The sequence below is a fragment of the Leptonotus elevatus genome, chromosome 18, assembly GCF_054856555.1.
Source record: "Leptonotus elevatus isolate MCC_2025b chromosome 18, RoL_Lele_1.0, whole genome shotgun sequence".
NCBI lineage: Eukaryota > Metazoa > Chordata > Actinopteri > Syngnathiformes > Syngnathidae > Leptonotus > Leptonotus elevatus.
In genome coordinates, this window is record NC_141256.1 from 6996431 (window position 1) to 7010685 (window position 14255).

The 14255-nt window shown below is 39.3% G+C and overlaps 1 protein-coding gene across 1 annotated transcript in view; it reads right to left on the reverse strand.

Moving 5' to 3' along the window:
- The window catches only part of usta (uronyl 2-sulfotransferase a), a 56439-nt gene that overhangs the window by 7848 nt on the left and 34336 nt on the right, over window positions 1–14255 (reverse strand). The window contains exons 4-5 of the mRNA XM_086061859.1: window positions 11913–11992; window positions 11682–11835 (exon numbers count right to left, since the gene is read on the reverse strand). Of these exons, the coding sequence (XP_085917985.1) occupies window positions 11682–11835; window positions 11913–11992 (234 nt within the window). The remainder of the gene's footprint in view (window positions 1–11681; window positions 11836–11912; window positions 11993–14255) is intronic.

The window sequence follows — 14255 nt, forward strand, 5'->3', positions numbered from 1 at the left end:
CCGGTGGGGTGCCTGGTGGGCCTGCAGTGCCCCGTCCTGCTGCGTTGGGCCGGGGGCGCGGGCCGTGTTGGGGCGGGGGGCGCTCCTGCTCCTGGGTTTGCTCTCCGGCCGGTGGCCCTGGTGGGGCCCGGGGGTCGTCCTTTGGCGCTGCCGCGGCCTGGGGGGCCCTGAGGTGTTGCGCTTGCTCTGTTCCGGCGGGGGTCGACGGCTCCCCTCTTTGGTGGAGATTTTCATGCATGCCAGATCCACCACACCAGCATCTACCGAAACTCAGACACAATCTGTTTCCTCCTCAGGTTATTGAATCGGTGGAGGCTGGTGTCTCGGATCTCACGCGGCTTCGTCTGTCCTTCCTTCCTTTTCTCGGTCTCTCCGTTGGTCTCTTGAGGCCTCCCTGACTTTATGTTTTTTGGATTTGTTGGGGTCTGGATGTTTCTTGGGCTGGGGAGGAGTTCTGGTGGGGGGTGTCTGGTCGGTGCTGGATTTCACCTTCCTTGGTTTTCTTCGGTCCCCTCGGGTCTCCTGGTGTTCGATTTAGGTGAACGGTATAAGATTTTTTTTTTTTCTAATAGGTTTTCTGGTGAGCTAACAAACACACGCACGCACGCACGCACACACACATACTCAAAAAAAAAAAAAAAAAAAAAAAAAAAAAAAAAAAAAAAAAAAAAAAAAAAAAGGAATAGTGAAAATAAATTGAAAGTGTGATGAATAAGAAGATGTATGCCCCGATAAGAAGGCAATGGCTGAATTAAACGGAGCCATTCGTCAACGCCAACACCAAGGCCCACATAGTCCATCACCCAGATTACAAGCAGGCAGACGGGCCTCAACCTTGGCGAGGGAGGCAAACACCAGGCACAATGTTCACCATGATGCTGTTTCTTTTTTTGTGGTATTCCCCTAGAGTTTTTTTGGTTAATTGAATTGTACGCATGCATGATTAAGAATGTAAAAAAAAATAATAAAAAAAACGAGAATAGTGATGGAGTTCAATGTAAGCGAACACACATACAAAATAGTGCAATTTGACTAGAGGTGTTGGTAATTTTTACACATGTATGTATAATATGTAGAAGTTCCCATAAGCAGCTAAAAGGTCTGAAATCCCTTTCATGTGTTTGGATTCTATGCAAAGACACTCTGTTGGGATGAGGGAATTCATCAGGAAGAGGAAGAGTTGCTACTGTCACATACTGTAGATGTGCCAGGTGCATCTGTGAGGATTATGTTCGTTGATTTTTCAATTAAATGTACAAACCCAATTCCCCAAAAGTTGGGACACTATGCAAATTGTGAATAAAAACTGAATTCAATTATGTGGACGTGCCAAATTTCAATATTTTGTTCAAAATAGAACATAGATGACAAAAGTTTAAACTGAGAAAATTAATTTTAAGGGAAAAATATGTTGATTGTGAATTTCATGGTGCCAACAAATCTCAAAAAAGTTGGGACAGGTAGTCAATTGCACTTATAAAAAAAAAAACAGCTGGAAGACCAGTTACCACTAATGAGGTCCATTGGCAACTTGATTGGAGTATAAAAAGAGCTTCTCGGAGTGGCCGTGTCTCTCAGAAGCGAAGATGGGCAGAGAATCACCAATTTACCAGCGAAAAATTGCAAAAAGGTCATCTACAGTGCATAACATCATCCAAAGATGCAGAGAATCTGGAACAATCTCTGTGTGTAAGGATCATACTGGATGCCCATGATCTTCGGGCCCTTGAACGGCACTGCACCGCAAACAGGAATGCTTACTGTAAGGGAAATCACAGAAAGGGCTCAGCAATACTTCCAGAAAACATTGTGGGTGAACACAACCCACCGTGCCAGCCGCCCTTGCCAGATGAAACCGACAGTACAAAGAAGAAGCCATTTCGAAAGCAGACCAAGAAGCGCAGGCGTTTCTTTGGGCCAGGGGTCATTTCAAATGGAGTGTGGCAAAGTGGAAATCTGTTTTGTGGTCCGACCAATCACGATTGGAAGTTCTTTGTGGAAAACTGGTACGCTATATCATACTGACTGAAGAGGACAAAGACAACCCAAGTTGTTATCAGCACTTAGTTTATAATCTTGCATCTGTGATGGTATAGGGTTGCATGAGTGCGTGTGGCATGGGCAGCTTCCACATCTGGAAAGGCATCGTCAATGCAGAAAGGTATATTCAGATTGGAGAACAACATATGCTCCCATCCGGGCATCATCACTTTCAGAGAAGATCTTGCGTTTCTCAACACGATAATGCCAGGACCACATCCAGCACCAATTACAACATCATGGCTGCGTAGGAAAAGGATCCGGGTATTGAAATGGCCAGCCTGGAGTCCACTTCTTTCACTTCTAGAGCACATTTGTATCATCATAAAGGGGAAGAAGCTACAAAGAAAGCCCAAGACAGTTGAACAGTTAGAGAGACGCGTGTTAGACAAGAATGGGACAGCGTTCCTATTTGTAAACTTGAGAAACTTGTTTCCTCGATCCCCAGACGTTTGCAGAGCGTTGTAAGAAGAAGAGGGGATGCCTCACAGTGGTGAAAATGGCCTTGTCCCAACTTTTTGGAGAGTTGTTGACACCATGGAATTTAAAATCAATATTGTTTTCCCTTAAAATGATGCATTTTCTCAGTTTAAACTTTTGACCTGTTCTCTATGTTCTATTTTGAACAAAATATTAAAATCTCCACATAGTTGCATTCAGTTTTTATTCACAATTTGTATAGTGTCGCAACTTTTTTGGAATTAGGTTTGTAACTCCCTCCCGCCTTATCTCCATGAAGAAAGGCAATGGGGGAGATCCCATTTGAAGTTCACTGTCAACACAAACTGCGCCGCAACAGATGGAGACAGACAATGTAATTTGTAATATTCATCTTTTTTTTTTTTATATCAGGTCTTTTTCTCATCATTTTTGATTTTCGAATTTTTCTGCATACAATTACAACTTTAGTCCTGGTGCGTTACACGGTGTGATAATAAATTTGGACGGTATAATAACCATGAGCAAAATATTGCAATATCACTGTATTAAAATTACAGTTCTAAAATGACCTTTAAAAAAAATAATGGCGTAAATAAAAACATTATTTTTTTATCCCCATAGAACTCAAACAATTTTATTTTTAACAAAATAAATAATATTAAGTGCAGAAGAAACAAACTTTATTTTGGTTTTTTTTATTGTTTTTTTTTAGCAAGTCATAGTGTCCAATCACTGGTAAGCTATTTTTAGAACAAGGCTACTCATGTTGTCCTTGGGAATAACTACTGGGTACCCGCTGGCACCGTTAAATAAATAAATAATCTAAAAAAGGCCAATGCACATTAATCAACAGAGCAAAACGATATCCGTGTTTGCTCTCCCTCCCTCCTCCTCCTCGTGTTAATGCTGACCGCTCCCCTCTCTAAGAACGAGAAAAATAGATAATTAAGGCAATTAACTTAAAAAAAAAGCGACTTGTTTACTCAACTCAGCAAACAGCCAATCATATTGTACCTCTTGAGTTCATTACAAGTGACATGCTACTCATGTTGTCCTTGGGGCTAACTCGTGCCCACTAACACAATTAGAAAAAAACAACACATTTTTTCGACTTCAATGTGACGCTTACTTTAATTATTTCTTGTGAAACTGGACAGGTTTTTTTTGTACAGTATTAGGCATTTATCTTGTAATTCTTAACTTCATTTAGACATTTGAACTCATGACAATTGTTTCCATTCCCCCCCATAATCCCATCCTGATTGTTGTAATTCAGTTTTTTTACGTCCTCAGACTCCTTCCTATCTTGGTGACACGTGACCCCATTCATAAAGAGAAGTACTTTGTGGACTTGATTGCTGCACATAGCTCTCGTGCTGCACTAAATGTACTTTTGAGGAATCCAGTTGGGGGCTCATTTATATACAGTCATGCACGTCAGTTGCGCACACACTCGCATGCAAACATAACACAAGACCCTTCAGAGAAGTCATTAGTATTTGGGGGAGAGTGCCAGTGTGCACACTCGGGCTCATTGTCACTGTTCTGTATGGATTAGGCCCACTGAAAAGTCTTTCAAAGTGGAGCAAAACAGGCGCTAATCTGTCAAACAGCCTCTCGTTGCACTTCGTGGAAATGCCAGTGTGTGGATGAACTAAACAAGCAGGGAGCAATAGTGGAAATATCTCCTTTTTTAATTTTATTTTTATAAGATTATTCCTTTTCGTTTTTTTTATTTTTTTTTACCTGAGGCAAAAAAAGATTAGATCGATGTCAATGGGAGGGAGGGAGTAAATGAGACATTGGAATTATATACTGCAATTCTGTTTGGATGAACAAGCAAAAAGAAAAGAAAAGAAACACATAAACAAAAAATTTTCATTTGTTAATATTCCATTCCTTTACAAAACTCGTCTTGTAATATTAAGGCTTTTATCTCGTATAATGAGGATTTTAACTGTACTTTGTACACACTGCGTCGTTCCAGTTTCAGTGTTGTACTTGTAATTTTGCATCATCATGTATTGATCTTATTCTCAACATTTCAACTCTTTTCTCATTATACATTGTTTTCACCTAATATTTATATATCATACAGTTTATGCATACTATCTCAAATAATATGTTTTTTTAGTAATATTACAGCTTCCCTTACATCATCTGCTTAAATTTAGAACTTGTACTACTATTACAGTCATATTATAAAAATGTGACTATAGAAGTTCTACTTTTTTTTGTATGACTGTAATATAATTTTCACCTGTTGAATATGGAGGACCAAAACTGCCAAAATAAAAAATAGACTAAAAGTGAAAACAACAAATATAATTAAAAAATTAAATAAAAAATAAATAATAAATATAATTGGAAATAAAAACACCAAAATATATATACTGTATATATCCATGAGTAAAAAAAAAAATTAAAGTACAAATAAATAAATCTAGATTAAAAAAATACAAATAAATATAAAAATAAAAATATAAATACAAATATAAATAAATATCAATCAATCAATAAAAACGCTCTGCTCTCACATTTATTTAATTCATGCTGCAGACGCTAAGCCAGGACGAAATGTTATTCAAATGACTTCGCCGTTGCAAACTGCCTTTCATTGGTCGAGTGAGCGGCTCGGCGAACAAGGAAGTCTCACCGACTTGCAAGGAGAGCTTCAGCAATGGACGACTATCTTGTCCACTGTCACCTCAACTTGCGACTTGAGCTGCTCGACAACAAGCTTTATATTTAGTTATTATTTTTTGAATAATTTTTTGAATACATTTTTGAATAATTCTTTGAATAATTATTTGAATAATTCTTTGAATAATTTTTTAAATAATTTTTAAATAATTTTTTGTATTTATTTTTTTTATTTATTTTTACTTTTTTATTTATTTATTTATTTATTTATTTATGTATATATATACAGTGGAACCTCGGAGATGTAACGTCTCGGAACTCGTACAATTCGGACTTCAACCCAAAAATCGGAGTAAAAAATGCCTCGGAGTTTAAACTCATTTTCAAAGTTCGAATACCCAAGCAAATGAAGCTAAGCCGAACATTCCTGGAAAACAGTTAGCCGAGTGAAGCCGAGCAAAGCTGAGCAATGTCGAAGGCTCACGTTGCTGTAGTTGAGACGACGCACTGCTCATTTCTAGTCAGGTCGTAAATACTCCCGGGGGTGCTCTATACTCGCGAGTGCATTTCGATTTTTCCACGACAATTGTCTTCGCCATGGGCTCAAAGAAAGACAACAGTTCCAGTGGCAGCAAAGAAAAACATACAGTGCTACGAACCACAGTGGAATTAGGAAGGAGATTATCGCGCCGTTGTAACTATTGTCACTACTTCTGTAAATACTGGCACGAGGACCCCCCTTAGCTGTTCAACAACGTGCCTGACGTTAAACAACAATATGCACAATGTAAGATAAACAAACTCAGCACTGAACTAAAGCTAGCATTAACATAGCATTTATCATCCACTGATGCCATCACACCACAACAAATAGGTAAGGTATTTTTTATTGTTTAAATACTGTACTGTACTGTAAATGTAAAAAACATAAATAGAAATCAAAATAGGAATTTTCTGTTTTGGGAGCTTGGGAACGGATTAATTGCATTTACATTATTTCCTGTGGGATTTTTTTTTTCAGAGGTTGAACAATTCTGACTTTGAACACTTTGCAGGAACGACTTATGTTCAAACTCCGAGGTACCACTGTATATATTTTGGTGTTTTTATTTCCATTTATCTATTCAGGTCTAATTTTTCAATTATATTTTTTATATCTGTTTTTATTTTCTCTTTTAGTCATTTGTTGTTAATTTTGGCAGTTTTGGTCCTCCATAGTTGAATGTGTAAATGGACTATTTATCTCATCAACTCATAGGCTGTAAAACAGGATGCATGAAGGGTAACACCCTGGTAAATCATTTTATGTATGCTAATGAGCTTTTTTTAATGCCCAATCATGTGTCGGACCTTGTATGGGCTGTGGGGCCTAGGAGACTGAGTTGTAATTCTTGTATGAAAAGCGCATTATAAATAAAGTTTTGATTGGATTTTTACAAATAGTGGATCTGGATGATATCCCTGCTATAAATGGGAGTTCACTGTATACTGATGACATAAACACACAACATCACACTCAGTAGAGTGCAGATCTGTGCCAAAGCAAAACAAACTCATTTGGATGAATTCCCAGACTTCCAGATTTGGATCAAGACCCACAGCTAATTAATTCACATTCAGTTCTTTCTGCACCACCGAAATCCGTTTTTGTGTTTGACGGGTAACAAACAAACAAGATTTGTGTGAGATGGTGTTTACATTCTTATGTGGCAGGTCCTACCGGGGTGTGTGCACAATATGCATCCAAATGCTGCGCACATGCTGTTGCAGTGAGCGGCCGGGGTAAAAATGCACGGCGACCGCAGGAATGTCTCGGGAACACGTGCGTTGGGTTCCTTGCGGTGCCGTTGAGACAGATGACAGCTTCTTTCGTTGACACCTCACGGGTGCTGCCTAATGCGGTCTGGACTTTTGGCATATGCCTTCAAGGACACTTCATATGTTGGATGATTTGGGATAGCAACGCTGATTAAGACGTGGACGTTGAAAAAAAAAATTCTTTAAAGGGCTCTTTATGGCAGGGGCCATCAAGGATATACTTCAGGATTACCTCACACACTGCTGAAACCCTCACAAACAGACAATTGAAATGTCTAACGAGAACCACTGAAACACTTTCACATAAACTACTAAAACACTCCCACCCACAACCAAAATGTTCTCACAGAAACTCATGAAACACTCTCACACATACAACTGAACCACTCTCTCACTTAAACACAACTGAAATATCTCGCCCAAACCAATGAAACACTTTCACTCACTTCAGAAAACACTAACACACACAACCTAAATGTTCTCACAAGCACTACTGAAACACTCTGACATGTACTACCGAAAACAATCTCACACACTACTGAAACACTCTTAATGCCACACAACTGAAATGTATCACCACAAAAACAGAAACACTTTCACACAATTCTGAAAACGCTCTCACACACAACCAAAATGCTCTCACAACACTACTGAAACACTGACATGAACTACCCAAACACTCTCACACAATACTGAAACACTCTCACACACAACCAAAATGTTCTCACAAACGCGACTAAAACATTTTGACATGTACTACAGAAACACTCTCATACACTACTGAAACACTCTCACCGCCACACAACTGAAATGTCTCACCAGAATCACAAAAACACTTTCACACAAACAAAATACTCTCACAAACAATACTAAAGCACTCTCAACATACAACTGAAACACTCTCACACAAAAACCTGAAATGTCTCACCAAAACCACCTAACACTTTCACACGCAATACTGAACCACTCTTAACGCCACACAACTGAAATGTCTCACCACAAAAACAGAAACACTTTCACACAATTCTGAAAACGCTCCCACACACAACCAAAATGCTCTCACAAACACTACTGAAACACTGACATGAACTACCCAAACACTCTCACGCAATGCTGAAACACTCTCACACACAACCAAAATGTTCTCACAAACACTACTAAAACATTTTGACATGTACTACAGAAACACTCTCATACACTACTTAAACACTCTCACCGCCACACAACTGAAATGTCTTACCAGAATCACAAAAACACTTTCACACACACTACTGAAACAACACTTTCACACCCAACCAAAATGTGCTCACAAACAATACTAAAGCACTCTCACATGTACAACTGAAACACTCTCACACAAAAAACTGAAATGTCTCACCAAAACCACTTAACACTTTCACACACAATACTGAAACAACACTTTCACACCCAACCAAAATGTGCTCACAAAACCTACTGAAACACTCTGACATTTACTACCGAAATGCTCTCACACACTACTGAAACACTCTCCCTGTTACACAACTAAAATGTCTCACCAGAACCACTAAAACACTTTCACACACACACACACGACTGTAACACTTCCATACACAACCAGTGTTCTCACAACCAGTATTGAAGCACTCTCACAACACGCTCACAATTGAAATATCTTACTAACAGTTTCACATTGAAATCCCATCAAAATGATCTCACAGGAAAAAACACTGGAAACACTCTCACACTACGGAAACACTCAACCACACTACTGAAACATATTGTATTTCATGAAAGCATTGTGTGAGATTATTTCAGTTTATGAGAGTGTTTTACTCATGTGTTGTGTTGTTCATTTTCTTGTGAGAACATTTGACTTGACTGTAAGAGTTTTACTTATGCATACAAAACTATTCAGTAGAGTCTGATAGTGTTTCAGTAATTTGTGAGAGAGCATTTGTGTGCGTGTGTGTGTGTTTCATTTATGCACGTTAACTCACGTTTATGTGTGAGTGAGAGCAGATTTAATTTGTGTGTGTGCGTGTGAGAGTGTTCTAAGTTGTATGTGTCATAGTGTTTCCGTGCTATGTGCGTGAAAACAATTTATTTGTGTGTGAGCATGAGAGCATTTCAGCAGAAACCACTCAAGTGCCTGGACAATTTTTCAGTCAAGTGTGTGAGAGAGTTTAATTCGTGTAAGTGTGAGACAGAGATTCTTTCATTTGTGTTGCAGTGGTTAGCATGACCCTAAAAAAATAAGTGTGAACAGGAAAAAAAAGTGTTACAGTAAAGTGTATGAGAGGTGATCGAGAATTCTGCCCCTGACAGCCTCTCATACATTTCGCTTTGCATTACTATTAACAATAAAAATGGTCAAAGTTGGCCTTAATTGTGCGCACTTCCTTACTTAAAAGAGGATTATATAGCGTTATAATCTATGTGACACTTGTCATCCACAGGTAAGCCGGTCCTGAACTACACGACCTTGACCTTTACCCCCTCAAATGTGCCACCCCGCTGGTCTGCATACTTTAATAACGTGACTCCGGACTTCCGAAACTCCGGAAAGAAAAGCAGCGCAATGTCCGAGCCAGGATGACAGTGTGTCAAGCCTCTCATTAATACAGCTTCAGATTATATAGTAAATGTGTCATCCCATAATATTAGGGCTGTAAAATTGCTAAGGATAAGAGACGCAAAGTCATTTCTGACACAAATGTATCCTGATACAGGTAACGAAAACAACAGTAGTGATATTTGATTTTAGCATATCGCAATAGATGCAGTACAATGTTTTGCCTTGTTGATAATTAGTACTGAAAATGAGCTTTATTAAAGCACTGCAAGCTTTATACTAAAATGTAACCACTCAACAAGATGACAGTTATTATGGGCAATTTTCTATTTCTTTGTCTGGTTCAGCAGCACAAAACGAGACCAAATGCCTTCTGAACAGGTCTGCAAGGCACATGTCGTCTGTGATGTGGTCAAACTCAAATCGGCTCTCTAATCGAAATCAAAGCCAATTTAATTATTGGGTTGACGTCGGGCGGCTTTGATGTCAGAACTACTCTTCTTTCAATCTTTAAAATAAACCAGGTTCTACTTGAGTTTGAATGCAGGAAGTGGCCATTATGCTGACAATGGGAACTCCCTTCACTTTTTATTTGTAAAAATTTTAAACATAAAATAAAATTAGGAAATAATGTTTTTTCTATTTACAGTAGTAAACTATTTACTTGCTTAGTTTAGCTTAACATGCTGATGACCTTGGAAGCCTCTCTGCGATTTTTATCAATTCTTGAAATGTTTAAAATTAACTCATTTGCTCCCAAAAACGCATAAATATGTTCTATTTTAAATATGACTATGCTCTATGATTTATTTATAAGTTGTTGTGTTTAAAAAAAAGAAGTTTTTATGCTAAAGCATACATACAGAAGGCTTTGATGCAGCCTCTGAACTGAAGAGAACGCTTGAAGCAATGGTAGTTATTACAAAAACGGCTAGTAGGTAGCAGCAGAGTATAAGAGATCAACCAGGGCCGTGTTGCAAAAAGCTCTTTTACCCACTGTTTTCAACAGATTTGAGAATAATGATGAAATTTAGATATATTCTGCTAATTCCTGCAAAATGGAGACAGATAGAAATATTATTTTTTCTTGATGAAAGACGAGACTCTAATCTTTCTTTTGGTAGGCTCCATGTTTTTATAGCAATAGAACACAATATTCTGTGGGCCTTGCAAAATCTGTCAAAATCCAGTAAACTGCCAGGAGTAAAGGGGGTTGCTTGAGTGAAAATGGCTGGGAGTGAATTAGTTACAGAAAAAGTATTTTTTTTAATTATTTTGTTGCTAATATTTTCTCTTTTGCTGCACATGAATATCAGCTCGGAATATCGGTTATCAATCTCCTTGTCTACTAATAATCGGTATTGGCCTTGAAAAAAACATATCGGCCTATCACTAGTAACATGTCAGCTAGCCTTCGTTGCTGACGACATCTCCTGAGAGGCTATTTATGTGCTTCGGTACTGCTGTTTTGATTAGCAACAGAGGTCAAATTGGCTCAGTGGAGCAAGAGTTTATGTAATGCGGTAAAGGGGGCATTTAGATGTGTTCGGGTGTCTATTAGAGCAGTGTTTCCCAACTTTTATATATATAATATAGACTGTCTGTCATGTGTACATGTGTTGCTGGACTGTGTTCGAGCAGTTGCTGAAAAGGATACAGCACCGCAACATAGATGCTACTTTGCGGTAGCATTAAGCTAGCCGACTGAAAGGCTAATCTATGTGCTTATTTTAAATACGCAGGGTGTAATTATCAGTTTGGTTTGACAGTAAATGGGAAATGGGAGTGGCCAATAAAATTAAAAAAAGTTTCAAGCCTCTTTTTGGAAGAATGGTATTTAGTGGTAGCATCAAGCTAGCCAACTGAAAGGGGTAAGCTATGTGCTTATTTTAAATATGCGGGGTGTAATTATCAGTTTGGTTTGACAGTAAAAAGCCTCTTTTTGGATTTTTAAATCTTTTTTATTGTGAAGTGACTTGAGTCGAGTTCACTACCACTCTACAGCATTCGTATCGCAACTATGAATTTGCAAGTCAAAGTAAAAAAAAAATCTACGGTGGCTAAACTGGTTTGTACCTTCTGACATTTAGTGGAAAGGCATTTAATTAGTCTAACTGACACAGAGAGGTGAACAAAGACATTATTTCCTGCGGCCCATCAACCTGATGATGTGGTTGGGACTTACCAGGTATCGCTCGTCATCTGTCATCTGAGGGGTGCGGATGAGGTGGTTCTGCTCGCCCCTCCAGTCGCCGAAGCGACGGAAGAAGTAGTTGGACAAGAAACGGTTGATGGGGTCGCGGATGATGTTGATGTAGACGGGCTCCTCGATCTTAAACCTAACCAAGATGTGTTCAAATGTAAATGAATAGCAGGAAGAACAACAAGAAAAGCACATGTTAGTGTATTTATTCACCTGGTAAAGTTGAGGAAGTGAACATGACGTGTGTAGAGGAACGGCTGAGGGATATTACTGATGTTCTTCATAAGATCCACCTGAGGATTGAAAAATAAAAAAAACAAGAAATGAAAAACTCTCCAAGAAGACCTCACAGATAAGGGCCAATTAGCTTAGCTCTAAGCTAATGCAAGCTAACTGAAACCACATGCATCCCACTAATAAGGGGCTTTATGAAAGACAAACACACACACAAGCGTTTTTATAAACTCAAAAAGTGACATCATAAGTGATTAATCAAATAGCAATTTGCTCTCAGGACTGACTTCAGTGCAATCTAACCCTCGAGTGCTTCATTATGTCACCGTTAGCTTCCTCTTACAATATTCATCACTGGTGAGCTTTGTGATTCATTTCTACGTAATATATATTTTTTAATGAATAAGGTTGGGTTCCTGTGAGGATATATTTTCTCTTTTGCTTTATAGGTGTACTTCTTAATACAATACACTTTCCTCTGTCATTTCAGTTGCGATGGCGCCATTCTTCCTATTTTAAAATAAAAAAATGGTACAGTCCAGTTGTCCTGTGCTAAACAGGAAGTAGTAAAATGCCGGATGGGCAGAAAAACACAAATGTGGCACAAAATAATAATGATTATTTTTTAAAATCTTTTATTAATTGAAATGTGCGTCAGTTCCGTCAAGAGAGAAAAATTCCCACACGTGAAGATTTAGTTAGAAGAACTTAGCTTCCAACTGTCCCAGAGAGAAAAATGGTACAGTCCAGTCGTCCTTCATGAACCAGGAAGTAGTCTGCTTATGTGAGAAAATCAATGTTGCAACTTTTGGCTTTCTCTGTCAATAATGATTTATTTCACTTTGGATAATGGAATTTGTTTTCTGGTTTTCTTATCATTATTCACATCCCGGAATAAAAGAATGGTACAAGTTGCCCACTAAACTATAAAAGGACAAACAGCGCAATAACGGCACTCTTTTTTCCCCCTCTTATTTTTGTCAACCTTGGCTGAGGTCTGCAACGCTGAGTGCCATTCTAACTTTCTTCCCTTCTATGTGAATGAAAGAACCTCCTGAAGGCTTTCAAGGTCTGCATGGAGCGTGCGCTAACGGCAGCCAAAGCAAACGTGAAATATGACAGTGATGTCATAGGCTGCACAAACGCCAACTGGAGGTTGTGCAAGTCAAATACTTGACTCGTTTTTTTAACGTTATCTCCTTCACACGTGTATGGCGAGAAATGGTTCACTTGCTCACAAGTTCTTGTTTAACTAGCCCACCACTGTAACTTGTCGGTACTTTTGTTTAATTACAATCACAACAATAAACATTCAAGATGTGACTGAATGCCAACTGTAAGCACCGCCCCTCTACGAGTGTGAGTCACTGGAAAAACAATGACCCTGTATTGGGTTTTGAGGCTCCACTGAACCGCAAAAACATAGCTTGATTGCCAACAAAGAAGTGGATAACCAGAAAAACAGGAAATGGGCGAGAATGAAGGAGAGTCGTGTGGATATTTTGAGAGGCAGTTGGCAATGATCGAACGCCTTGCATCGTCTTGTTAGGTGTAACCACGTCCACCTGTGTGTGTCTTCCCTTCCCCAGTTGTGTCTCATTAGTGTTGGTGTATTCAGGCCACGTCCAGACGGAAGCAAAGCCGGCTTCGTTCCTCAAACAAATCTCGTACACGCAGCCAAGTAACCATTGTCACAGCCAAGTCGTCTACGTCACAGCCAAGTCGTCTTCGTCACAGCCAAGTCGTCTTCGTCACAGCCAAGTCGTCTTCGTCACAGTCAAGTTGTCTTCGATAAAAGCCAAGTAACCATTGTCACAGCCAAGTCGCCTTCATCACAGCCAAGTCATAGTCACTCCACAGCAAGTCAAGTCAAGGCAAGGCAAATCAGGTCCCGTCACGCTCGTTCCAGTCATGGCGTCCAGTCTAGTCATGTCCTGTCCAGTCAAGGCGACCAGTCTAGTCATGTTCTGTCAGTCATGGCGACCAGTCTAGTCACGTCCTGCCCAGTCACGGCGACCAGTCTAGTCATGTCCTGCCCAGTCATGGCGACCAGTCTAGTCATGTCCTGTCAGTCATGGCGACCAGTCTAGTCACGTCCTTCCCAGTCATGTCAACCAGCCTACTCACGTCCCGTTTAGTCATGGCGACCAGTCCAGTCACGTCCCATCAAGTCATGGTTTGATTCCTATCCCACTGGCTTATTCTCCTGCACTTGAGTCCGCCATCCCACAATTACTCACGCCTCTCATGACATTATGGTTGAAAATAGGATTTTTTTTCTCCCAAAAGGATGAATAAATGTGAAATGCATTTGCACGCAGT